Here is a 23,959-nt window from a genome sequence, read left to right as displayed (position 1 = left end):
AGGCCCCGATATACACTTCCACCAAGGGATTTTCGATTCCCCAACTCATCCCTAGCGGATCTTGTTACTCTTGGGTGTTTGAGCACCCTAGACGGTTGAGGTCACCACGGAGCCATAGTCCATTGTGGTGAAGCTTCGTGGTCTTGTTGGGAGCCTCCGATTAAGTTGTGGAGATTGCCCCAACCTTGTTTGTAAAGGTTCGGTCGCCGCCTTCAAGGGCACCAATAGTGGAATCACGGCATCTCGCATTGTGTGAGGGCGTGAGGAGAATACGGTGGCCCTAGTGGCTTCTTGGGGAGCATTGTGCCTCCACACCGCTCCAACGGAGACGTACTTCCCCTCAAAAGGAAGGAACTTCGGTAACACATCCTCGTCTTCACCGGATCCACTCTTGGTTATCTCTTACCTTTACTTGTGCAAGCTCTTTAATGTTTCTTCCCTTGCTTTCTTGTATGCTTGTTGTCATTGCATCATATAGGTTGCTCACCTAGTTGCACATCTAGACAACCTACTTTGATGCAAAGTTTAATTTGGTAAAGAAAAGTAAAAATTTGGTAGTTGCCTATTCACCCCCCTCTAGTCAACCATATCGATCCTTTCACCCGTGTGTCTGGCAACCGAGGTCTCACCTTCTAGCGCCGCCCTGACGGCCATCGATCCTTTCACCCGTGTGTCTCGCAACCGAGGTCTCACCTTCTAGCGCCGCCCTGACGGCCTCCTGTTCCTCTCCCTGGCCTGGGAAGGTCCTTCGGGACAACACCTCGGTGTCGTCCATGGCCTTGGGAGAGGAGGCCTCCGAAAGTGACCCGTTGTCCATCACCTTTGGATCCAGCGAGTTCCCCGAAGATGAGGATCGCTGGGGGCGGGCGTGAGCCGGGCTGCAGCGCATGATTCGACGCATTAAAACCACGAAATAAAGAAGTTGGATATATGTGTTCATAAGTGCTTTTGATTACTTATGATTTGGACAGGGGCTTCTCCCTGGGACGCCACTCGGAGCTGATGTTTGTATCCAACGCGGAGTTGTCCTCGAGGGGGACCCTCCCCTTCTTGGGCGCCTCTGCCTCCAGATCTGTGGAGGCCAGCCTTTTCTTCCTTCTCCCTTGGGGGGAAAGTTGCTTTCCTCCTCTTCCTCGTCGTCTTCGGCAGTGGGGGAGGAATGGGTTTCAGCGTCTTCGGACGTCACGTCCGAAGTGCCTTTGCGGCAGAGGCCACTTCGGGTCTCCTTGGCCTTCTTCTTGCCCTTCTTCTCCGGCACCTGGTAAGGCGCCGGAACCAGCATCTTCGTTAGAAGTGGGATTGCTGGGTTTTCGGGCAGCGGAGACGGACACTGGATCCGCTCCACCTTCTTTGTCCAGACCTGGAAAGATAGATAGGGAAGCTTAGACATCTTCCTTGAATATACAGGTGAAGGATACATCTCAAAATACAGAAATTTACCGGACTGGCGGGATGGGCCAGGTTGTACCCACGGTCCTCGGTCGTCTTCGGCCACGTTTCATTGGCCTTAAAAAGCTCCGGATGTCTTCGTGAGTAGCACCGAAGAACTGTTGAAGGGTCTGGTGCTTGGCCGGATCGAACTCCCATAAATTGCAAGTCCGCCTCTGGCAAGGAAGTATCCGGCGAAAAAGCATCGCCTGGATCACATTGACGAGCTTGATGTTCTTGTCCACCATGCTCTTGATGCGCATTTGCAGCACAACCAGCTCGTCCGACGATGCCCAGTCTAGGCCCTTCTCTTGCCAGGAGGTAAGCCGCATTGGGGCCCCAGATTTGAATTCGGGAGTCGCGGCCGAGGTGGTGTCGCGGGGCTCTGTGACATAGAACCACTGCTTCTGCCACCCCTTGATGGTCTCCACAAAGGTACCTTTGGGCGTTGGACATCTTGCTCACCATTGCGCCTCCGCACTCTGCTGTTGACCGCCCACCACCTTCGGCTTCACGTTGAAGGTCTTCAGCCACAGGCTGAAGTGAGGTGGGATGTGGAGGAAGGCCTCACACACGACAATGAATACCGAGATGTTGACAAAAGAATTTGGGGCCAGATCATGGAAATCTAGCCCGTAGTAAAACATGAGTCCGTGGATGAATGGGTGGAGAGGAAATCCCAGCCCACGGACGAAGTGGGGGATGAGTACCACCCTCTCATGAGGTTCTGGGGTGGGGACGATCTGCCCCTTGGGCGGAAGCCGGTGGGCGATTTTCGGGGCCAAGTACCCCGCCTCCCAGAGCTTCGTAATGTCCTTCTCCGTGACAGAGGAGGCCATCCACTTGCCCTGCGCTTCGGATCCGGACATGGCTGGAGTGCTTTTTTGAGACGGAAAAGATGTGAGCTTGGACGCTGGAGCTTGAGAATGGATGGGCGGAGAGAAGGAAGCCGTGGGTGAAAGAGGTGAATCCTTATCTCTTAATAAAAGCAGCGAATATCAAGCACCTCCCCACTCGCCTTAAAACTCGCCTATTCCCCAAGGGTCGTGCAGGCGGCGCGGTTGGACTACCCACGCCCGTATTGATGAGAATCCTGCAATAAGGGGACACGATCTCTGCTTTGACAATATGTGCCAATGAAAACCGCATCTCGAAATGTGGAATGGGAGGCTAAAAACGGTATGAAATAATGACCGGGCGGAGACGTGGCGTCTCACTACAAAAATGTCAGTAGATGGGACTTGTTAAAAATTATACTCTTTACGGAGCCTGTTTTGCAGAGCCGGACACGTTCTCTGTGTTCGAGGACTACTTTGAAATATTTGGAGGAGGAACCCGCCTTGCAATGCCGAAGACAATCTGCGCGCCGGACACCTCGTCATTGAAGCCTGGTTCAGGAGCTACTGAGGGAGTCCTGGATTATGGGGTCCTCGGGCGTCCGGCCTGTGTGACATGGGCCGGACTGTTGGGCCATGAAGATACAAGATTGAAGACTTTCTCCCATGTCCGGATGGGACTCTCCTTTGCGTGGAAGGCAAGCTAGGCGTCCGGATGTATTATTTCCTTTCTCTGTAACCGACTTTGTATAACCCTAGGCCCCTCTGGTGTTTATATAAACTGGAGGGTTTAGTCTGTAGAGAACAATCACAATCATACAGGCTAGACTTCTAGGGTTTAGCCACAACGATCTCGTGGTAGATCAACTCTTGTAATCCTCATACTCATCAAGATCAATCAAGCAAGACGTAGGGTATTACCTCCATCAAGAGGGCCCGAACCTGGGTAAAATATCATGTCCCCTGTCTCCTGTTACCATCGATCTTAGACGCACAGCTCGGGACCCCCTACCCGAGATCCGCCGGTTTTGACACCGACAGGGGTGCCTCTAAACACACATCAATTGTTCCAAGCCGTGTGCGGCGCCTCCCTCCATAGTTTGCTCCTCCGATCATATTCACGTAGTGCTTAGGCGAAGCCCTACGCGGATCACTTCGCCATCACTGTCACCACGCCGTCGTGTGACAGAACTCTCCCTCGACACTTTGCTGGATCAAGAGTTTAAGGAACGTCATCGAGCTGAACGTGTGCAGAACTTGGAGGTGTCGTACATTCGGTGCTTGATCGGTTGAATCGAGAAGACGTTCGACTACATCAACCGTGTTAAGCTAACACTTCCACTTTCTGTCAACGAGGGTACGTGGACACACTCTCCCTCTCTCATTGCTATGCATCTTCTAGATAGATCTTGCGTGATCGTAGGATTTTTTTTGAAATTTCATGCTACGTTCCCCAACACTATATGTTCTAAGATTGATGTTGCTATGTCTAATGCTTTTCACTAGGGCCCGAGTGCCATGATTTCAGATATGAACCGTTTATATTTTCACAAATATATTTGTGTTCTTGATCCTACCATGCAAGTTATATGCACCTGTTACGTGTTATGATCTGCATACCCCCAAGGTGATAATAATTGGGATTCTTTCCGGTGATTACCGTAATTTGAGGAGTTCATGTATTCACTATGTGTTAATGCTTTGTTTCGGTTCTCTATTAAAAGGAGGCCTTAATATCCGTTAGTTTCCTTATGGACCCCACTGCCACAGGAGGGTAGGACAAAAGATGTCATGCAAGTTTTTTTTCATAAGCACGCATGACTATTTACGGAATACATGCCTACATTATATTGATGAATTGGAGCTAGTTCTGTGTCGCCCTAGGTTATGACTGTTATATGATGAATATTATCCAACGTTATCATCGATCCAATGCCTACGAGCTTTTCACATATTGTTCTTACTAAGTTACTACTGTTGCTGGCGCTACTGTTACGATCGCTACAAAACTACTACTGTTACTGTTATCGTTGTTGTTACTATTGCTGCTATCACTATCAAATTACCATATTACTGTGCTACTGATCGCTCTACTGCAAATATTCGGTTTCCAGGTATGGTTGAATTGACAAATCAACTCCTAATACTTACAAATATTCTTTGGCTCCCCTTCTGTCGAATCAATAAATTTGGGTTGAATACTCTACCCTCATAAACTGTTGCGATCCCCTATACTTGTGGGTTATCAGGACCGACCCAACCCGATTTGGTGAGCCACCTTAGATGACTAAAAGTGTTCGGGCTATCTAGTCCAAACATTTGAGGCCGATTTGATGAGCCCACTTGAGATGCCCTAATGTCTTTTGAAGTCAGCACATGACTATGGAACTCTCTTTTAGAAGTGAGCATTTGAAATGAGAGTCTGGAGCTTCTTTCGCAACTCTCGGAAATTTATTTATAGTGGTAAAAAAAAATCTAGAGTGGCTCTAGTTCGCCATCATAGCTCTCCGTCAAATTCGGAGTTGTGCTGTCCCCATCGTGGGTGGATGAGTTCGGGCACATATCTTCATGTGTCTTCGTCAGAGTCGTCTGCTTGGAGATTAGAGATGACGATGACTCCTGTTTAGGGAGAGGTGATGACGATGACGCCTGTGCGCTTACTCGATGAGGCCGTCTTGGGAAAGATGCGTGTGTGGTGCCCTGTGTGTACCACTTAGTGGGTTGCCACGTATTTTGCCCAGTTTATCGTTAATTAAACTGACAATTCTCCTCTACTTAATCAACGAACTAGGCAAATCTTTCAGCAAATATGCCACGCCGACGGTTGTCCGGAACTGCTCTATCAAGTCTTACCCTCACATTCTTACGTCCTTTCTGCTTACTATCATAAGTAAATGGTGAGGAAAAAAACCAAGATCCATAAGTTCACAATACCTCGAAAAGTACCCCGAAAGGCAAGCATCTGATTCTCATTTTGTGGCATAGCTGAGAAATGCCCGAACGACCACATGGCTCGCTAAAATCCCCATGACACGCCACAGAAGATCAAACAACTGTTTCAGACCCTGCATCGGTGCCCGCCTATCGTGTCGGTTTTCTGTACCGTCGACAGACACATGACAACCGAATCCTTTTGCCTCCTCCAATAAAAGTCTGTTTGGAAAAGCAGCAAGGCTCAGCGTGTCTTGCAAAAGGGAAAGAACATAGTCAAGGAGAATAGCACATCACTATTTCTGTCTGTTTTGCCTGTTTTACAAAAAGGGGAGAGAAAAAGGAGAGGCGCCGCACTATTTTGGGGCTTTTTGACCATCGGATGATCCCTCCATCCATCCATCCCCACACAGCAGCAGCAGCTCAGTTGCACGTCAAAGTACAGGGAATCGCGGCGGGCCACGCACACACAGCCCGAGCGGACTGTGAGGACGGGTCAGGAACAAACCCTAGCCAGCCGGACCCTCCCCCCGCCCCGGTCAAACCCCAGACCGCCCCAGCCGGTCACTCCCGTCCCCTCTTCTTCCCCCACACCCCCTCCCCCCCACTCGCACCTCGCCGGACCTCCGCCGCCGCCGCCCCCCTTCCCCTCCACCTCCCCCGACTCGCCACGCCGTATGCGGCTCGATCGCCCCCGCCCGCGCCTCCCCGCCCGCGAAAAGGGGGCGGCTTGATCTCGCCGCCGCGGCCTCCGGGCACCCCCGGGCGGGCCGGCCATGGAGAGGGTGGCGGCGGGGAGCAGCGAGCAGGGGACGCCCGACAGCGAAATGGGCGACGGGGACAACGACAGCGTCGGCTACGGCACGGAGATGGAGCTCGACGCCTCGGCCCCCGCCCCCGCGTCCGCCTACCCGGCGCGCCCCAGCGTGCACGACGGGGTGGACCCGTTCGAGGGCATGGAGTTCGACGACGAGGAGGACGCGTGGATCTTCTACAACCTCTACGCGCACCGCGTCGGGTTCAGCACCCGGATCAGCGTGATGCACCGCTCCCGCCGCGACGGCTCCATCATGTCGCGCCAGTTCGTGTGCGCCAAGGAGGGCTTCCGCACCTACCGCGGCAAGCACGAGCAGGCCGCCGCCCTCGCCTCCAGCCCCGGCGCCCCCGCCGGCGCCGACGACGGCGGCCGGGGCGCCCGCCGCACCCGCGCCGTCACCAGGGTCGGCTGCAAGGCCATGATCCGGGTCAAGAAGCAGGACGGCGGCAAGTGGGCCATCACCAAGCTCGAGACCGCGCACAACCACCCCCTTGTCCCGCAGAACCAGGCGCACTGCCTGCGCCCGCACAAGCCGCTCTCCGAGTGCGGCAAGCAGCGCTCCTCCTCCTCCTACGGGGTCCGCCGGAATGGAGGTATGTTCCTCGCCATTGAGCCTGCGCCGCCACCACCGCCCCCCACACCGCCTGTTCCTCAGACCGGCATCATCCCTCAACCAGCAGTGGTTCCCCATTACATCGGGGACGGCATCGGAAATGCCACTAGAGTGATCCTGGATTATGTCAAGCGCATGCAAGCTGAGGACCCGGCCTTCTTCTACGCAATGCAGTTCGTCGAGGGCCATCCGGTGGGGAATGTCTTCTGGTCCGATGCCAGAGCGAGGACGGCGTACAAGGACTTTGGGGACGCCGTTTTCTTGGACGACCACTGCAAAAGAAGCAAGTATGAGCTCCCTCTCGTCACATTCACCGGAGTCAATCACCATTGCCAGCCAGTCCTATTTGGGTGTGCAGTCATCAGGGATAACTCTGAGGCGTCGTTTGCTTGGCTCTTTGAAACACTTCTCTTGGCAATGTCTGGTCAGCACCCTGTCTCTCTCACCATAGAGTATGATGGCGCCATACAATCAGCTGTCCACAAGGTTCTTCCTCACACCAGGCACCGATTCTGCAGGTGGCACATCTTGAATGAAGCCCAGTGTAAGCTATCAGATTTCTTAAATGCATTCCCGTCCCTTTATGATGATCTTGTCAACTGCATCAACATGTCTGACACAATTGATGAGTTTGAAGCAAATTGGGAGGCATTGATTTCCAAGGTTGGGTCTGGGCATAACGAGTGGCTTGATTCAATGTACAATTGCCGGCAGCAGTGGGTCCCGGTATACTTGAGGGATACGTTCTTTGGAGACGAGCCATCAAGGCAGGGGTGTATGAGCAGGAGCTCGTTTTTTGAGTCTCACATCACTGCTAAAACCAATTCACAGTCGTTCATTCAGCACTACGAAAAAGCTCTCGACAGTTGTTATGAGAGGGAGGTGAAGGAAGAGTTCGAAACAAAGTATTCGCTTCCAGATATCAAGACACCATCTCCTATTGAGAAGCAAGGAGCAGACTTGTACACAAGGACACTGTTTTTGAGGTTCCAACAGGAATTGATTGGTGCCTCTGTTTCTACTCTGGAAGTGGCAGAGCAGGATGGTAAGGCTTGCACGTATAAAGTGACCACATCTCAAGGAAGTGAGAAGCCTCGTATGGTTCAATTCAATTCTTCTGAGTGTTCTGCAAAATGTACCTGTCAGATGTTCGAATGTCTTGGTATTGTCTGTAGGCATATTCTTACTGTCTTTGGTGCACAAGGTGTATCTGCGCTTCCTTCTCAGTACATCATGAAAAGATGGACCAAAAATGCCACAGATAGAAGCTCGGACAAGAAACCTGATGAAGTTATTAGAGTTAAAGAGCTCAAGGAGGAGCAAAGAAGTACTGTCGAGGATGGCGAGCAATCTCAGACATGGCGCTACAACAGTTTGTGTCGTGAAGCACTTAGGTATGCTGAAGAAGGAGCATCATCTGCAGAGGTTTATATTGTGGCGATGCAGGCTCTTCAAGAGGCTGCTAACAAAGTCAATATGGCCAAGAGAGGGATTGGACAAGTAGCAGCACCATTGGCAGTGATGCCAATTACAGCGCAGCTGCCAGAATGTTCTGGAAAAATCCAGGATAGTTTTGGTCAGCAAAAGAAGAGAAAAAGGAATTCAAACAACTCAAGAGAGAACTCCACACCGAATCAGTTTATGCATATGCAGCAACCTAGTAATTACCTCTTTGTTGGTCCCAGTACATCAGGTGGTTCACAAGGGCCTAGTCAGCTAGTTGCTGCAATTCCTGTTTCTTCCTGTGCACAACATGGGCAAACATCGGGTGCACATAACTCAACCGATGGCAACATGGCAACTGCTTCTGTAGCTGTTGACAAGTTTCATGGATTCTCAGACCGAGATGCATCAACAACAGCACCTTCTTCAGGAAATGTTGTGCAAGCAGGAGAAACTAAATCTTCAGGGGTTGCTTCACAAATTAACGAGGTCATTAACTATACTGACTACCAAAAGTTTCATATTCATATCTTCCTGCACTATCCTTTAATTGTTCATTGTGTGCTCCATTGAGTGAGGTGGTGCCCACTTTGTTTGTTGGTTATTTGGTCTAAAAAGGGCAGGTCATTGGTAGATGAACAAATTTAATTGGTTATGGTAGTGATGTTGTGCATTTTCTTCATATGTGTACATGTGTCTAAATCATCAGTTATAAAATATGGAAGGAATAGTACAAATAGTGATCTAAACACTCTTATATTAGTTTACAGAGGGAGTATAATGTATGCAACGAAACTTGCAAAACTTCTCCACTTGATTGTGAACATCGTATAGGAAGTTTAAAGAATAGATGCTTGATGAACTATAAGAGAATGAGGCAAACAACAATTGTTGTCTATCTATTTGCTTGGAGGCCTTTTTTCTATCATTAAGAATGTTCTTTTCAGATTACCCTTCTTGTTTTCTGATAGTTGTGATCAATCAACTTGAATTTTTTGAAAGACCAGCAAGAAGCAGATCATAGCGAGCAATACTATTTTCCTGTTTCTCAACCTCCACCTCCACCTCCACCTCCTGTTTCTGCTATATTTTTTTTCTGAGTTCTGAATGAACACTAAGTTACCGTTCTTTTGTCTATCTCATCTGAGCATGCTGCATGATTTATGATAATTCGTGTTGCTGTTCTGTTTATCTTTTTTCTTTCATGTCCTACATAACACCATATATGCTACTCCCTCCGTCCCATAATATAAGAGCGTTTTTTACACTATTTTCTACCCTCTTCTAAACTTGCCGCTTGACTGGATATTAGGAATTTTGGCAATAATCATACAGTGTTTTTTTTAATTTACATGTATGTACATAAACATATGTTCTTGTGGGGTGAAGTTGGGGTGAAGTTCAATTATTATCCATTCTTCATCTGGCTCATAAACATATAATCTTTACTATAAATTTTCCTGCATTGTTTCCTCAGCTGGCTAGTGTAGGTGCTTTGAAAGAGTCAATACAAAATTTTGTACTTCACATGTATAATTAAAGAAGATAACCACATCATTAATTTCATGCTATCACTGCATTAGGAAATACAAATAAGTAAAATAAATATTGCTAGTTTGATTTGAGTATGGCATGATTCAAAATCTGCTTAACTGCTTTGGTTGTACTTGAGTGCTGTCCACAGGAAGAAACACCTACCTAATTTCCTTCCATTGTTCAGCACTTCAGTAGGCAGCTAAAGAAAAATGAAGTGATTATGTTCAGTTGCAAAGCAGTGTTGAAATATTCATTACAGTTTACTTTTGTATACAAATACAATTGCTGGTTTTGTTGCTCCTGTAAGGCTATCTGATCAGGACTGCTTATAGGATGAGCTGGTTTCAGTATTATTAGCTTCCTGCTTAATTATTTGAATAGAGGCCTGTCCATGTTCAGATTTATCTAGAATGATGATCTTATGTTCTCACTTGTTGGTCAACATTTCATAATGGTGTGAAATAAGGATATGCGCTGATGTGGCATGGATAAATAGCACGATTGATTGTGGGGGAGAACCAATAATTTAGATCACTTAGTACACGTTTAGTGTGCTAGTGTGTAATTAAGCTTCTAAATAGTGGATATCCAGTTCATATCAGACTGGGTTTGGCAAGGGTCTGGAATACTGAGCGATATCAGTTGTACTGGGGAAACACTGTTCACTTTTAATTATTCATGTACATGCCATTCCTTTCTACAATAAATACAATGCAGAATACTCATCATTGAACAAGCATGTAATTATAAGTTTCTGATAGTTCTGCTTCAGAAGCAAAATACTAGTTAATTACTGAATGGCATAAGAAATCATTAGACATATACGGTGTACCTTCTGTTATAATAATAGAAGGAACTGCATTGTGTATGTATCTTTACACAAATCTGCATTAGTTCCATTTCTTTGTGATACATTAATTTGATAAATAATTAGACACACATGTTTAATTCTATATCATCTACATGTGGGGCTGTACTGGCTAGTGGCCACAATATCAACCATTGGGCTATATGGCCAATATGTGTGGGGGTACAGTTACTTGTATATTGAATTGGTATCAGCAGGCTACCAGTACCAAAATATCGACCGCTATTTAGAAGCTTGGAAGTAATTCCCTTTTGTTTTGTAATGCTGTAAGCCTGTTATTTCTCGAAGGTGCTCTGACTGAATCGTTAACAAGGCACTGACAAATTCAAGGAATGTTTGTTCTGTATCAAAGCTAGTTGAAGTTAGCCAAGTGTTTGACTCATAGCCACAGTAGTATTTAGGAAATAGATCTTATGTGGTTAGCCTAAGAACCATAACCAAGAACGAAGATTCCAGTCATAATATTTTCAAATAGGCCTCTGTCAGAAATGCTGCTTGCTGCTTATCCCTTTGTATGTCTTAAAAGGGTGTTACCTACTTAGCTATAGTCTTGTTTTCTTGATATCTAATCTCCTATTGTGTTGTCCATTATGTCAACAGTTGTATGTGTGTATTTTGGTTGTGCCATGCAACAGCTGTTATATGTTTGGTCATCTCCTATTGTGTACTAGGTTTTGGAGAGAGTAGGGGAGGTGCAAGATATAAGGACTATGTTGTTTCGTGCTTTCTTTGTTCATCATATAGGGTCCTCTTTATATAGAGGCTTAACAACCCAAAAGTGAGAAATCCTAGATCTTATCTCTAATTGGCTTAAGGTTGTGACTAGTTAGAGAGACAGCACTAGACTGTCTCATAAACATTAGCGTATCTATTAGTGTAGCATTGTAGCTCATGTGGTAGATCTTTTTAAACAGTGCCTATGCTTAGCTTTGATTTTCTTGCTAAATTACAGAGTGCTCTTCATTTCATTTATCTCGAACTCTTCAACTCTAGCTTCAAGGCTCTGACTGTAATAAATCTTGATGACATGTGCAGAGTCATGAACTGTCCCAAGCTAATGGAAACAAGGGAAGCAGCGTAAATTCTACTGCTTCACCACAGCTTGTGACCGTTCCAATTGGATTCTGCCTGCCCTCCATGGACAAGAACAAGATGTCTACTGGTATGTATGTATTGCCATGATTTTACGTTGCTATGAAAATCTATAAATTGTTCCAGACATCTGGCTGCAATTCTGTTTATATATGCTATTATGTGCACAAGTTTCCTGAATAACCCTTGTCTCCTTTGCCGGTTGTTTTACTTAACACGGTCATTTTGATATGATTTTACTGCTGATGCAGCTGGGATGAATTCTACAAACTCCGGCGGCATGATGAATAATGGCAATGCATCATTTGATCTTCGCCAATGTCAATCTTCTGCCCAAGTGCCTGCCACACACTCAGAGGCAAAAACACTGGCAGAAAACACCGATTCACGGGCAACTACTGCTGACAACTCTTCTATAAGGGCTGCAGCCATCGCGGCGGGGGCGCGCATTGCATCTCCATCTGATGCAGCTTCAATCATAAAAGCAGCACAGTCGAAAGATGCCATCCACATCAGGCCTGGGGAAAGCCTTCCAAATCAGCTGAAACCATTAGCCCCCAGGCCACTCTCCTCACTAGCACCAGCTAGCGGACCCAGCTCGGCGCAGCATCTGCAGCAGCCTGGACAAAACAGCTTTGGCGATTCTACCGCAGCCAAGGAAGCGATTTTCGGCTCCACAGATGGCAGTGATGGCGATGAGTACGAAGACGAAGACACTGACGATGACGACGACGAGGGGCTAACCGGCGATGAAGGGGAGCAAGAGTGATCTTTCGGTTGTTGAGCTGTCTCTCCAGTCACTAACCTCTCCCCAGGCTTCCCCACAGCCCCTGCTGATATCTTGACAACATTTTTCACCAATGGAAATGGAGTCTCATAGAGCAATAGCTGTATACATACATGTTTATAGCCTGTATTTAATGTCCCAGCAGCCAGCCATCACCCCCCATGAGCCTAGGAGCCTTCTTTTTCTTTCTTATTAATCTAGAGATCGTTTTTTGCTTAACCTAATCAGACATGAAGCTTCCTTAAGCTTAATTTTCATTGGCTCTTGCTAGGGTTTGGTCAAGTTGTCAGCTCCAACATGTGGTAGCTATGAACTTATGATGATGTATGTAGTACAGCATGGCTGCATGAGTACTAGTACAGTTTGCTGGTGAACTGCTCCAGGAGCTGGGTTTTTTCTTCATCTTGGGAAGGGCCCTGTTTTTTTGAGTTGGAAAGGGACATGTTAGCCGGCCATCCAATCGTGGACGCAAGATGTCCGGGCTATTTGAAACGGACCGCGGCTCAAACACGGACGAAATTGAAGCGAATAATTAAATGAAGTTTGATATATATTAAAACCAAAAGGATGAAATTAAACAAGTTTAACCTAAATTTAAACTGATCTTAACTAAAACTAAGATGAGGTCTCTTCTCCTAGTCCTAGGGGTGGTTTCTGAGGCCATAGACACCCCCGTCGCCCACACCTTGTCGTTGATATGAGGTGCATGAGCGAGGTCTCCTCCTTCACCCCCAGCCGCTGTCTCGCTGATGCTTGTGCCGATCACATCACCAGTCAACTATCTTCGCCCAGTAAAGGTCCAAACAGTACGAATGGCGGTAGTGATCTTTGCAAGCACGGGACTACTTGGCCTGAATGTGATTGCAACCGCAGACGGCAGCGGGGGCACCTACCAACCACCAACCCCCCACCTTTCCTGCTCAGACGGTGGGCCCCACAGCCTGCAAGTGGGGGCACCTACCAACCACCCTCTTCCTTCCAATGCATTTTGCATACTACTCCCTCCGTTCCTAAATATAGGTCTTTCTAGAGATTTTAACAAATGACTACATACATACGGAGCAAAATGAGTGAATCTATCCTCTAAAATATGTCTACATACATGCGTATGTGTGTACTCCATTTGAAATCTCTAAAAAATCTTATATTTAGAAACGGAGGGAGTAGAAAAGATTCATGCTGAACGAGGAGACTCTTCCTTTTCTGCATCTGCATGGGTGTGTGTTTTCGAGCGAGTGTGATGGAAACCAAACCAAGCCACCAAACCGGACGGAAAGTATGTAGATAGCTCAACGCCGCTGTCATCGTCATGGTTGGTGAGTGAGCCACACACAAGGAGCTTTTTTTTAGAGGGAGAAGAGGCATGGACACAAGGAGTTGCTCCACTTGGCTCAGCGGGCCCGGGGGTGGTGTCGGAACTGCTGAGCGGACGACAAAAGTATGCACGACAGATGAACGATGCGGGATCAAACCGTCTGCTGGGCTCTGCTACATGCATGGACGGACAGATATCTGTTGTCGTGCATGAATCGTGCCAACATTATCGTGTGTGTAGCACTGCTCAGGTCGTTAATTAAGTTCAACTTCAAATTTACAGAAATTTCGCAAAAAAAAAGTAAACTCTTTCATTGAAGGTTTTTTTTATTTTTAGGCTAGTTGAATAGTTTTGATTAAGGTTTTATTAGTTTGCCGATTTACCCTCTTTTGCAATGAGTTTCGCTACAGCACCTGCTACTCTAGCTGGGGGCGCACGCACACCTCGGTTGCTGTCCGGTTGCCACTTGGAATGTCCTTGTCCTCCAATCAGGATTCCACACGCAGGGATTCCATCACCATGGAAATCGCTACTTTAATCCACCCACCACACCACCATTCCGCACTCCTGCCCGGATGCAATCTACTACTCCTATTTAGAATTGTTGCACGGATGATTTCATTCGCACTCGACTTCAACTTCGTTCACCGCCGCTCGGGCACAAATGCTCCCGCGAGGGAACAGTAGAACTCTGCTTCGGAAAAAGAGAAAAAAGCAGTTTGTACCTGTTGTAACTTTGAATACTAGTTTTGTTAGGCGTGCTGTACGTGTCGGCCGGCTTATCTTTTCAAAAAAGAAGAAGAAAGAAATGGCCCGCCGCAAACTGTCCGGTCCATGACGCTCACATTCAGTGGCGGATCTATAATTTGACCAATGTGGGGGTAACTTTACAAAGAGAAGTAGCTTTTATTGTCAAAACACATTACAGATGGTTAATAAAATATTAAATTTACATGTGAATGCACTAGCAAAAAAAAGTTCAGCAGATTGTTTGCGGGGCCATGCCCCCCCCCCCCCCCCCCCGCCCTAGATCTGCCGCTGCTCACCGTCCCTCATTGCAGCACAAGCCTTGTTGCAGCTGCACTCTGAAGCGGTCGCGACTCATTTGCGACACGGCCTTTGTTTCTGAGATTGGGAGGCGCGCTCTGAAGCGGTGGTGACTCATTGCGACACGGCCTTTGTTTCTGAGATTGGGAGGCGCGCTCTGAAGCGGTGGTGACTCATTGCGACACGGCCTTTGTTTCTGAGATTGGGAGGCGCGCTCTGAAGCGGTGGTGACTCATTGCGACACGGCCTTTGTTTCTGAGATTGGGAGGCGCGCTCTGAAGCGGTCCCGCCTCGCCTAGTTTGCACCATCGGTGTTTGCTGCAAGGGTGGTTTTTCGGTGGAGCTCGCAACGTGGTGGCTGTAATGATTTGCAGCCATGGTGTCCGGTGGTAGCACGCAACCGTGAACTTGCATCATCGATGTAATCTGAGAAAAGAGGGAATGTGGCAAGAAGAACGAACGGAACGACTAGACGAGAGCTCTTGCATGGAGATAACGTATGGTGGTGCGCCCCACGGGGGGACACACGTCACTCTGGGGACGCAATAGACGGGCGACGAACGATCCGTCGGTTGAGTCCTGCTAGCTCTTTCCCTTCTTAAAGGGAAAACTTTGAATTGTTGAGCTGTATTGTTTGAAGTTTTTTTTATGGAAGTCTAAGCCAGTGTCAAACAAGGCAAAAGATACCAAATATCGTGAGGAGGACGGCGGTATCCCCAGCACACCAGAGTTCAAGTCCTAAACTTGACATTGATGCTCGCATTTTTCTGGATTCGTTTTAGGTCTTCCGGCGATGTGCGTTCAGTGAGAGAAGATGTTCCGTCGACTACGATGACGTATACATGTGGTGACTTTGTTAATCTCAAGATGATGTGTCGGCTTAGTCTATCGTAGGTGCTGATATGGGTAGGGTGTGAGTGCGTGCGTGCGTTCATAGTGGTGAATGTACGCTCGTGTAAGCGATGGACTTCGATTGTACTGTGTTAAAAAAATACCAAAAATTGTTTGTGTACATGCTAGATAGTAAATATCCACTTGACCTGTGACGAAAGTATGTTTGTGAAGATTGTTGTGTTTGCGTATGTTGCACATGTGACCAAAGCTTGCTTCATTTCCTCGCAGAAATGAGGACGTGGCAAACTAGTGGCACTGCCACTGACGCTGGCTTAGGAATCTCCTTACATGCATGCCCACCAAATGTGGCGAATATTCCAGTTAGCAGCTCGCACGCATCTCCGTTTGATTCACGTCGTGCAACGGGCCTTCACGTGTTGCAGCGGTGCTTCAGGTGTGCTCTCGACGTATTTTTTTTCTTTCTCAAACTGGAGCAGAGCAAGCTGCTAAAGTTAGGAGGTTTTGACGGCAATGTGAGCAATAGGAATCTCGATGTGACAGAGATCGCTTCATAGGGTGTCTGAAAATCCGATTCCGTTAGTCGATTCATCAGGGGATGACGCGGCAACGACATCATTGATGGAGGGAAGTTAGAGGTTTACGGGTTCGGTGCCGCACGAGAGAGGAGGGGGGTCGCCGGCGGCAGAGATCGTGTCGGGGTTTAGAGGGGTGGTCGGGGCGGAGCAGCGCGACGGAGGGGGGGGCGCATGTCGAAGATGAAAAATGAGAAACAAGCTAGAGCCTGAGGCCGTCGGATCTGAATATCGCGCGGCCCAAAAAATCGACCGACGACAGACATGCGTCCCTAGAAAAAATAAAATACTAAAAGTTTTGATGGATGGAGAGTGCCTTTGCTAGTAGTAACAACTTTGAATCACTCAACAACAACACGTTAGTACACTAACAGAGATTAGTTGAGAGGGATCTCACCACTCTCACCAGATCCCAACGTATGCACCGTACCAACCCCCCGCCCTCCCCGTTTGCTTACACATTATAAATAAACCCCCCCAAACCCCCCAATTCCCCGTGCCCACCGCCATCCTCCTCCTCCCCCCCTATCGTCTTCCTCCCCATCTCCGGCGCCGCTCCGCGACTCCTCCGCTCCAAGGGTAAGCCGCCTCGCCGCCGCCCCCCCTCCCCTCCCCTCCCGCATGCGTCCGACCCAATGCTTGCGCGCGCGCGCAAGCGCGGCGCGAAATCCCCCGCGCAGTCCGCCTGACGCCGCCGCGCCGCGCCGCGCCGTAGTGTAAGCTCGTCGCGTCCCCGATGTCTCCCCGCCCCGCCAGCGGCATCGGGCGTTTGGTTTTCTGATGAGGTTCGGGCTTAAACCCGAACTGAATTTTGGCTGGCCGCGGCCGCCCCGGCCACCCGGATCCGCCACCTGCATGGCGGTGGCCGCTCGGTGTCCAGATCCGAGCCTCTCGGCCGCGCCCTCGGTGGATCTGAGGTCGATGCGGTGGTTAGGTTCCTCGCATCAGATCTGCTGTGCCTCCTAGTTACGATCTGAGATTGCATTGGCTGTGTACTGTATCTGTAGAGCGACTGCCAGGGAGTGACTGCTGGTTTTATGTGCTGATTCTTATTATCATTTCTAATGATCAGTTTGTTTCCTCGGCCGTTCTAACCCGTCGGCCAATTTAATTTGCCTCCAGTTCTGTCCAATTATGCATATCCGTAGTACCAGGACATTTTCTGATCAGCGTTGTTACTATTTTATTTTACATATAAATCCTGTGTTTAACTTGAACTCTGCATGTCCTCCTCGTCCTAAGACGTTTTGATCCCAGACATCCGTTCCCCTGAATGTTATGTTGTTTGTAGTAGTATATGATGATGCCTTCATGCCTGAGAGGGACCCTGCTTTCTTTCCGGCCGATTTTAGCTGCCCTGTACCCACACCATGGGAGTTTGTTGGATCCTAAATGGAGGCCTTTAGTGCGTGTAGCCTGCCTTCATGGTGTGGCTAAACATTCCGAGTGTTATAAAGAAACATCCTGGCTTAGCCAAAGGTATTTCTTAAGCTTATTAATTCTTACTGAAGGAGCCCATGCCACAGTAATTAAAAAATTTGTCTACATGAAAAGGACGAATAAGATCAAGTACTGATTTGGTTTGGAGGAATATGCTGTGATAATTTCGGATCCCTTGGCTATTAGCTCACAGATATATATTTTGCTGTATGTGCAAATTAATTGATTTTTATTTTTATTTTGGATCCCTTGCCTGTTAGGTTGCAGATATATATACTTTGCTATATGTGCAAAGTATTTTGGAAAGTCCCTTACCAACCAATGTTCCTGCAGATTAATTGATTTTGATTTTTGTATGGTGTAGAAAGATGGCATCCCACATTGTTGGATACCCTCGCATGGGCCCCAAGAGGGAGCTCAAGTTTGCCTTGGAGTCTTTCTGGGATGGGAAGAGCAGCGCTGAGGATTTGGAGAAGGTTGCCGCCGACCTCAGGGCCAGCATCTGGAAGCAGATGTCAGAGGCTGGGATTAAGTACATTCCCAGCAACACCTTCTCATACTATGACCAGGTGCTTGACACAACGGCCATGCTTGGTGCCGTCCCGGACCGCTACTCATGGACTGGCGGAGAGATTGGCCACAGCACCTACTTCTCAATGGCCAGGGGCAATGCCACTGTCCCTGCTATGGAGATGACCAAGTGGTTTGACACCAACTAGTAAGTCAATCTGCATCTCTTTAATGGTGATCAGAGGTGAAATTTTTTGAGGGCATTGGTCATGCAATTTTGCTTACTGGCTTTGTTACTCTTTTGCAGCCACTTCATTGTGCCTGAATTGAGCCCAGCAACCAAGTTCTCATATGCTTCACACAAGGCTGTCTCTGAATACAAGGAGGCAAAGGCGGTATGTTCCTTCACCCACAGCATTGTCTCAGCCTCCTTTTCACAGTAGTTTCCTTGCACATGATTTGGTAGTAAAAAATATCTTCTGACCTGTACTACTATTTTGTGCTAGCTATCTAAATCTGATCCCACAGTGCTAGTTTTTATGTCTTGCTTTGCTAGTTACATGTTCTTTGGTTAAAGTAGAGCCTTTAGCCACATCTGGATGAGACCCCATATCTTAGCAATCCCATACTGCAAAACGCTGACTAGTTGATTTTGTAACCTATACCTCAAGTTGAAATTTATAGTTCTGGAACAAGCATGTTTTTTTTTCTGTCGTCCACAGAATAATGCATTACCATTTGCATACCTAACTGAATATAGAAATTCATTTCAAGGACCTGAATATAGAAATTCATTTGCCATGCTATTTGTCTTCGCAAAATGATGCCTGCATGCTTACATGTTCTTCCATGCAGCTCGGTGTTGACACTGTTCCAGTGCTTGTTGGACCAGTCTCATACTTGCTGCTCTCCAAGGCAGCGAAGGGTGTGGAGAAATCATTCTCTCTTCTTTCACTTCTTGATAGCATTCTTCCCATCTACAAGTAAGCATCGGCTGACACAACCAACTCCTTTTCTTTTAACTTGAATCTTCAGTTGATGATGTCATTTGTTATATAAATTGTAGGGAAGTTGTGGCTGAGCTGAAGGCAGCTGGTGCTTCATGGATTCAGTTTGATGAGCCCACCCTTGTTAAGGACCTTGCTGTTCACGAATTGGCCGCGTTCTCTTCAGCATATGCTGAACTCGAATCGGCACTCTCTGGATTGAATGTGCTTATTGAGACATACTTTGCCGATGTTCCTGCTGAATCTTACAAGTACGTTTCTCCAGTGCTAATCAATTCTACTCAGCCGTTTTGTGTGTTTCAAGTTGTTCTATTAAAACAGCAAAACAGTAACTAATTCTTTTGTAACCACAGGACCCTCACATCATTGAGTGGCGTGACTGCCTATGGTTTTGATCTTGTTCGTGGAACTAAGACACTTGAACTTATCAAGAGCGCTGGTATCCCATCTGGGAAGTACTTATTTGCTGGTGTTGTAGATGGAAGGAACATCTGGGCTGATGATCTCGCTGCATCTCTCAGCACTCTTCAGTCTCTTGAGGCTGTTGTTGGCAAGGGTAAGCAGTAAACAATATATTTATTATTTACTATCTCCAGGTCACAGTTTAGGACGTTTTCGACATTTACAGTTCTTTAGGTGAAACTTTGACCGTCAGTTCCTATGAAAATATGTTGCCTCAAATAAAACCAAGTATTGATTATAAACATATATCTCATGATATTATAGTACTGTATTAATGTGTCACAGATGTTGGTATTTGTTCTATACTGATAGTTGTGATCAAACCTTAAAATGTTCCATTAGCACATATTCTAAAACGACCTACAGTGTGACTCAGAGGTGGTATCTGTTACCCATTGCCATTGCTTTATGTATTAAAACAATTGTGAATACTTTCGTGCAGACAAGCTTGTGGTGTCCACCTCCTGCTCTCTGATGCACACTGCTGTTGATCTTGTGAACGAGACTAAGCTTGACAGTGAGATCAAGTCATGGCTCGCATTTGCTGCCCAAAAGGTGGTTGAGGTGAATGCACTTGGCAAGGCTTTGGCTGGTCTCAAGGATGAGGTATGCCATTCTTCCTTTTCTCTCTCTCATTATAGCCTGATGCTTCCTTGCACCACTTTAATTGCAACTCCTAACTACCTTTACTGACATTTATTGTTGAATATTGTCAAATACAGGCCTACTTTGCCGCCAATGCCGCTGCTCAGGCCTCAAGGAGGTCGTCACCCAGAGTGAACAATGAGGAGGTTCAGAAGGCTGTAAGTTCACTGAAGTTTGGTCATATACACACACATTAAGAGTTCGCACATGCCAATTATTAACAGGAAGTGCATTTCTTACAGGCGGCTGCTTTGAAGGGCTCTGACCACCGCCGTGCTACCCCTGTTTCTGCTAGACTGGACGCTCAGCAGAAGAAGCTCAACCTTCCTATCCTCCCAACTACAACAATCGGTTCATTCCCTCAGACAATGGACCTCAGGAGGGTCCGCCGTGAGTACAAGGCGAAGAAGTGAGTGCCTCTAGATGGACTCTTTCATGTGATATTTCCTGTGATTTTAATTGAAAATTTGTGTCACTGCAGGATCTCTGAGTAGACCTTTCTTGTAATATTTCCTGCATTTTTATTGAATATTTGTGTCACTGCAGGATCTCTGAGGAGGAGTATGTCAGTGCTATCAAGGAAGAAATTAGCAAGGTTGTCAAGATCCAAGAGGAGCTTGACATCGATGTGCTCGTCCATGGAGAGCCTGAGGTGAGCAATGCTAATTAATATTGTTTGTTGCAGACTCATTTGCAAGATGTTTGGACGTTTTGAAATGAAGCTATATCTGTTTATGGATCTTTGAAATAGGATTTTGCTTAAGCATATCGTATTTATTCTCTGGTAACTTAGTGTATGTGCATTTTTTTGACCAATTTCTATGTGCATTTCAGAGAAATGACATGGTTGAGTACTTTGGCGAGCAATTATCTGGTTTTGCATTTACTGCCAATGGATGGGTGCAATCCTATGGATCACGTTGCGTGAAGCCACCGATCATCTATGGTGATGTCAGCCGCCCCAACCCCATGACAGTCTTCTGGTCCAAGATGGCTCAGGACATGACCCCTCGCCCAATGAAGGGAATGCTGACTGGCCCTGTCACAATCCTCAACTGGTCTTTTGTCAGGAACGACCAGCCAAGGTTGATACCGCTCCCTAGCTCTGTTTTGATTTCACGGCCTTCACGTAGATGTGTTTTAACTCCTACTAATTGGTACGCCACTTCTTGTTATACAGGTTTGAGACATGCTACCAGATTGCTCTTGCCATTAAGAAGGAGGTTGAGGATCTTGAAGCTGGTGGTATTCAGGTTTGTACATAAGCTTTAGCTGTCTTGTCACCATATCATTACTATGTCCGCGTGGCATGTGTAACAAATACGCTTCGGTCGTCTACAGGTGATCCAGATTGACGAGGCTGCTCTAAGAGAGGGTCTGCCACTTCGCAAGTCGGAGCATGCTTTCTACTTGGACTGGGCTGTCCACTCATTCAGAATCACCAACTGCGGTGTGCAAGACACCACTCAGGTAATCTACTTGGAATGCCATGAAGGTATTCAGAAAATCTTTGTTACCATCATCATCCATCCCTTACGAGACTTTTTGTTTCCTGGGCAGATTCACACTCACATGTGCTACTCCAACTTCAACGATATCATCCACTCCATCATCAACATGGACGCCGACGTCATCACCATTGAGAACTCCCGCTCCGACGAGAAGCTCCTGTCGGTCTTCCGTGAGGGCGTGACCTACGGAGCCGGCATTGGCCCAGGCGTCTATGACATCCACTCCCCCAGGATCCCCTCCACGGAGGAGATTGCCGACCGCGTCAACAAGATGCTCGCGGTCCTCGACACCAACATCCTGTGGGTGAACCCTGACTGCGGCCTCAAGACCCGCAAGTACACGGAGGTGAAGCCCGCCCTGACCAACATGGTTGCCGCGGCCAAGCTCATCCGCACCCAGCTCGCCAGCACAAAGTGAGGAGCCACGGAAGCGAGCAGCCTGATACTACTGCCTATTGTTTTGTGGGGACAGAGTGCCAAATGATCCACATTTGTTTCGAATAATCCGATTCTTTATCGTACCGCCGGTGTTTCGCTAGGCTAGTCTTGCTACGGTAAACTGTTATGTGTTGACATGTTGTATCTATGTTTGGTGGCTGTGCGGTCTTGAGCTTGTGTCTCGTTGCGGTTATAAAGGGAGTTGAAAATTGTTGTGCATCTCTCAGTTCCTCCTTGATTTCCACAGTTGTCTGCTTATTTGTGAATCCGTTCTCAGATGACAGTTAGGCAGGCAGGGTACAGAAATTGTAGTCTTTTACACATGATTCGGAGTAGCAGCGTTGCGTACAGTGCACCAACCCCTACCACCGCAAGGACGATAACAATGAAGCCAACAGCATGCAGAGGCGTGAGCTTCTCCCACCACCTCTTGTCATCATCACCACCATCGGTTCTTGGTGCATCTGGTGTGGCAATCTCCTCCTCCTGTATCTGAATCCTGGTCTCCTTAGGCACCATATTATTCTTCTCTTCAGCCTTGTTCTTCTCTGCGTCCTCTTGTGCGCTCCAGAAGCTGCCATTGCTGCTGCTGCCCGACGAGCCATCGCCTTTCCGCTCTCCGTGAGGCGGGGGCAGAGCGCCTCCAGGCTGCTGCTCCTTCTGCGTGGCCATGGACGACGGTGGTGGCGGCGGTGGCGGACCTGGGGGTGGTGATAGTGGTGATCCCTTGGGCAGGATGACGTAGAGCACGGCCTGGTCCTTGTCCATCACGGCCCTGATGCCGCCGGCACGGACGCTCCTAGGCACCGGGAACGACTTGAGAAACTTCGCCCATCGCGCGCCGCGGCCGTCGCCGACGGGGCGCTCGCCGGCCACCTTGAGCTTCCGGCTCGTGTTGTAGAGCACCTTGAGCTCCTCCTTCATGAACCCTGCGACCAAGGCAAGACAGACATCTTCAGAAGACACGCAAGTCACGGGCCCACAACGCAGCAGCAGTGAAGGAAGACGCGGTGAGACGCGCACCTGAGACGTCGACGACGAGGGTGTCGGCGTCGGCCGCGCGCGCCCACTCGCACCGGGGCTCGACGGCCGTGTACACGCGGTGGCGCGGCGCCGGCGCCGACGCGGCGGCGGCCTGCATGGCCAAACTGTTGATGATAGACGTACAGGGACGCTACTGCTCTCGGATCTTTCAGCGACAAGGATTGGTTAGGGGTGCATTATAGGGAAGATGACACGATATAACTATGCGGCCCTGATGGTTCCTTTGCTTGCGCTGCTCTCGGATGTTTTGCTTTGGTCGCAAGGTGCAATGCGTATGCACTCATTCGATGCAGGGAGAGCAAGGATGCAGGTAAATTTGTTAATAGGAGCACCAGTCAGCCAGGTTGTTACCACGCAGCAGAGTTGATAAATTTATTGATAGCGTAGATAAAAGAAGGTGCTGTAAGAAGTTTCAGAGTCATGCACACATTGAAGATTAAAGAGATTATAAGATAGTTGAGAGAAACAATTTATTGTGTCACAACATTCACACATTTCAGTCCCAACTTCACTCACTTTTCACCCCGCAAAAAAAAAACTTTACTCACTTTCCTGAGACAAGTGATGTTTTCGATAAAGAAAATACAAACGAACCCAAAAGCATGCATGTTTCATTTTCACCTTCATCCATGGACATCTTTATTTACGAAGAAATGTAGTTATATATATTCTAGATTAAACCAAATTCTCACAATCATTCTCGGCCGGTCCGCACCGATAAGCACACCGTTATAAACTACTCTAATCTTGTCAATATAAAGA

The 23,959-nt window shown here is 47.8% G+C and overlaps 3 protein-coding genes across 3 annotated transcripts; 2 read left to right on the top strand and 1 right to left on the bottom strand.

The window, feature by feature from the left end:
* Positions 1-5,778: 5,778 nt before the first annotated feature.
* On the top strand, positions 5,779-12,722 carry LOC123087363 (protein FAR1-RELATED SEQUENCE 5). Its single transcript, XM_044509357.1, has 3 exons — positions 5,779-8,557; positions 11,508-11,634; positions 11,816-12,722. Exons 1-3 carry the CDS (start codon positions 5,972-5,974, stop codon positions 12,331-12,333), a joined length of 3,231 nt encoding a protein of 1,076 aa, XP_044365292.1. The 5' UTR covers positions 5,779-5,971; the 3' UTR covers positions 12,334-12,722.
* Positions 12,723-16,593: 3,871 nt separating this feature from the next.
* LOC123087362 (5-methyltetrahydropteroyltriglutamate--homocysteine methyltransferase 1) lies at positions 16,594-22,372 on the top strand. The gene is made up of 14 exons (XM_044509356.1): positions 16,594-16,719; positions 17,945-18,298; positions 18,398-18,485; positions 18,946-19,073; positions 19,157-19,348; positions 19,451-19,653; positions 20,002-20,165; positions 20,282-20,362; positions 20,447-20,613; positions 20,751-20,856; positions 21,039-21,289; positions 21,385-21,457; positions 21,546-21,674; positions 21,765-22,372. The coding sequence occupies exons 2-14, from the start codon at positions 17,949-17,951 to the stop codon at positions 22,131-22,133; spliced, it is 2,301 nt and encodes a 766-aa protein (XP_044365291.1). The 5' UTR covers positions 16,594-16,719; positions 17,945-17,948; the 3' UTR covers positions 22,134-22,372.
* Positions 22,373-22,426: 54 nt separating this feature from the next.
* Positions 22,427-23,294, bottom strand: LOC123083982 (uncharacterized). Its single transcript, XM_044505814.1, has 2 exons — positions 23,177-23,294; positions 22,427-23,106 (listed from the first exon to the last, which is right to left on the bottom strand). The coding sequence occupies exons 1-2, from the start codon at positions 23,292-23,294 to the stop codon at positions 22,427-22,429; spliced, it is 798 nt and encodes a 265-aa protein (XP_044361749.1).
* Between the last annotated feature and the right edge of the window lie 665 nt (positions 23,295-23,959).

Source organism: Triticum aestivum, chromosome 4A (assembly GCF_018294505.1).
Source record: "Triticum aestivum cultivar Chinese Spring chromosome 4A, IWGSC CS RefSeq v2.1, whole genome shotgun sequence".
NCBI classification, from domain to species: Eukaryota; Viridiplantae; Streptophyta; class Magnoliopsida; order Poales; family Poaceae; genus Triticum; species Triticum aestivum.
The sequence above is the reverse complement of the archived record's forward strand: the minus strand, read 5'-3'. Positions and strand labels throughout refer to the sequence as shown.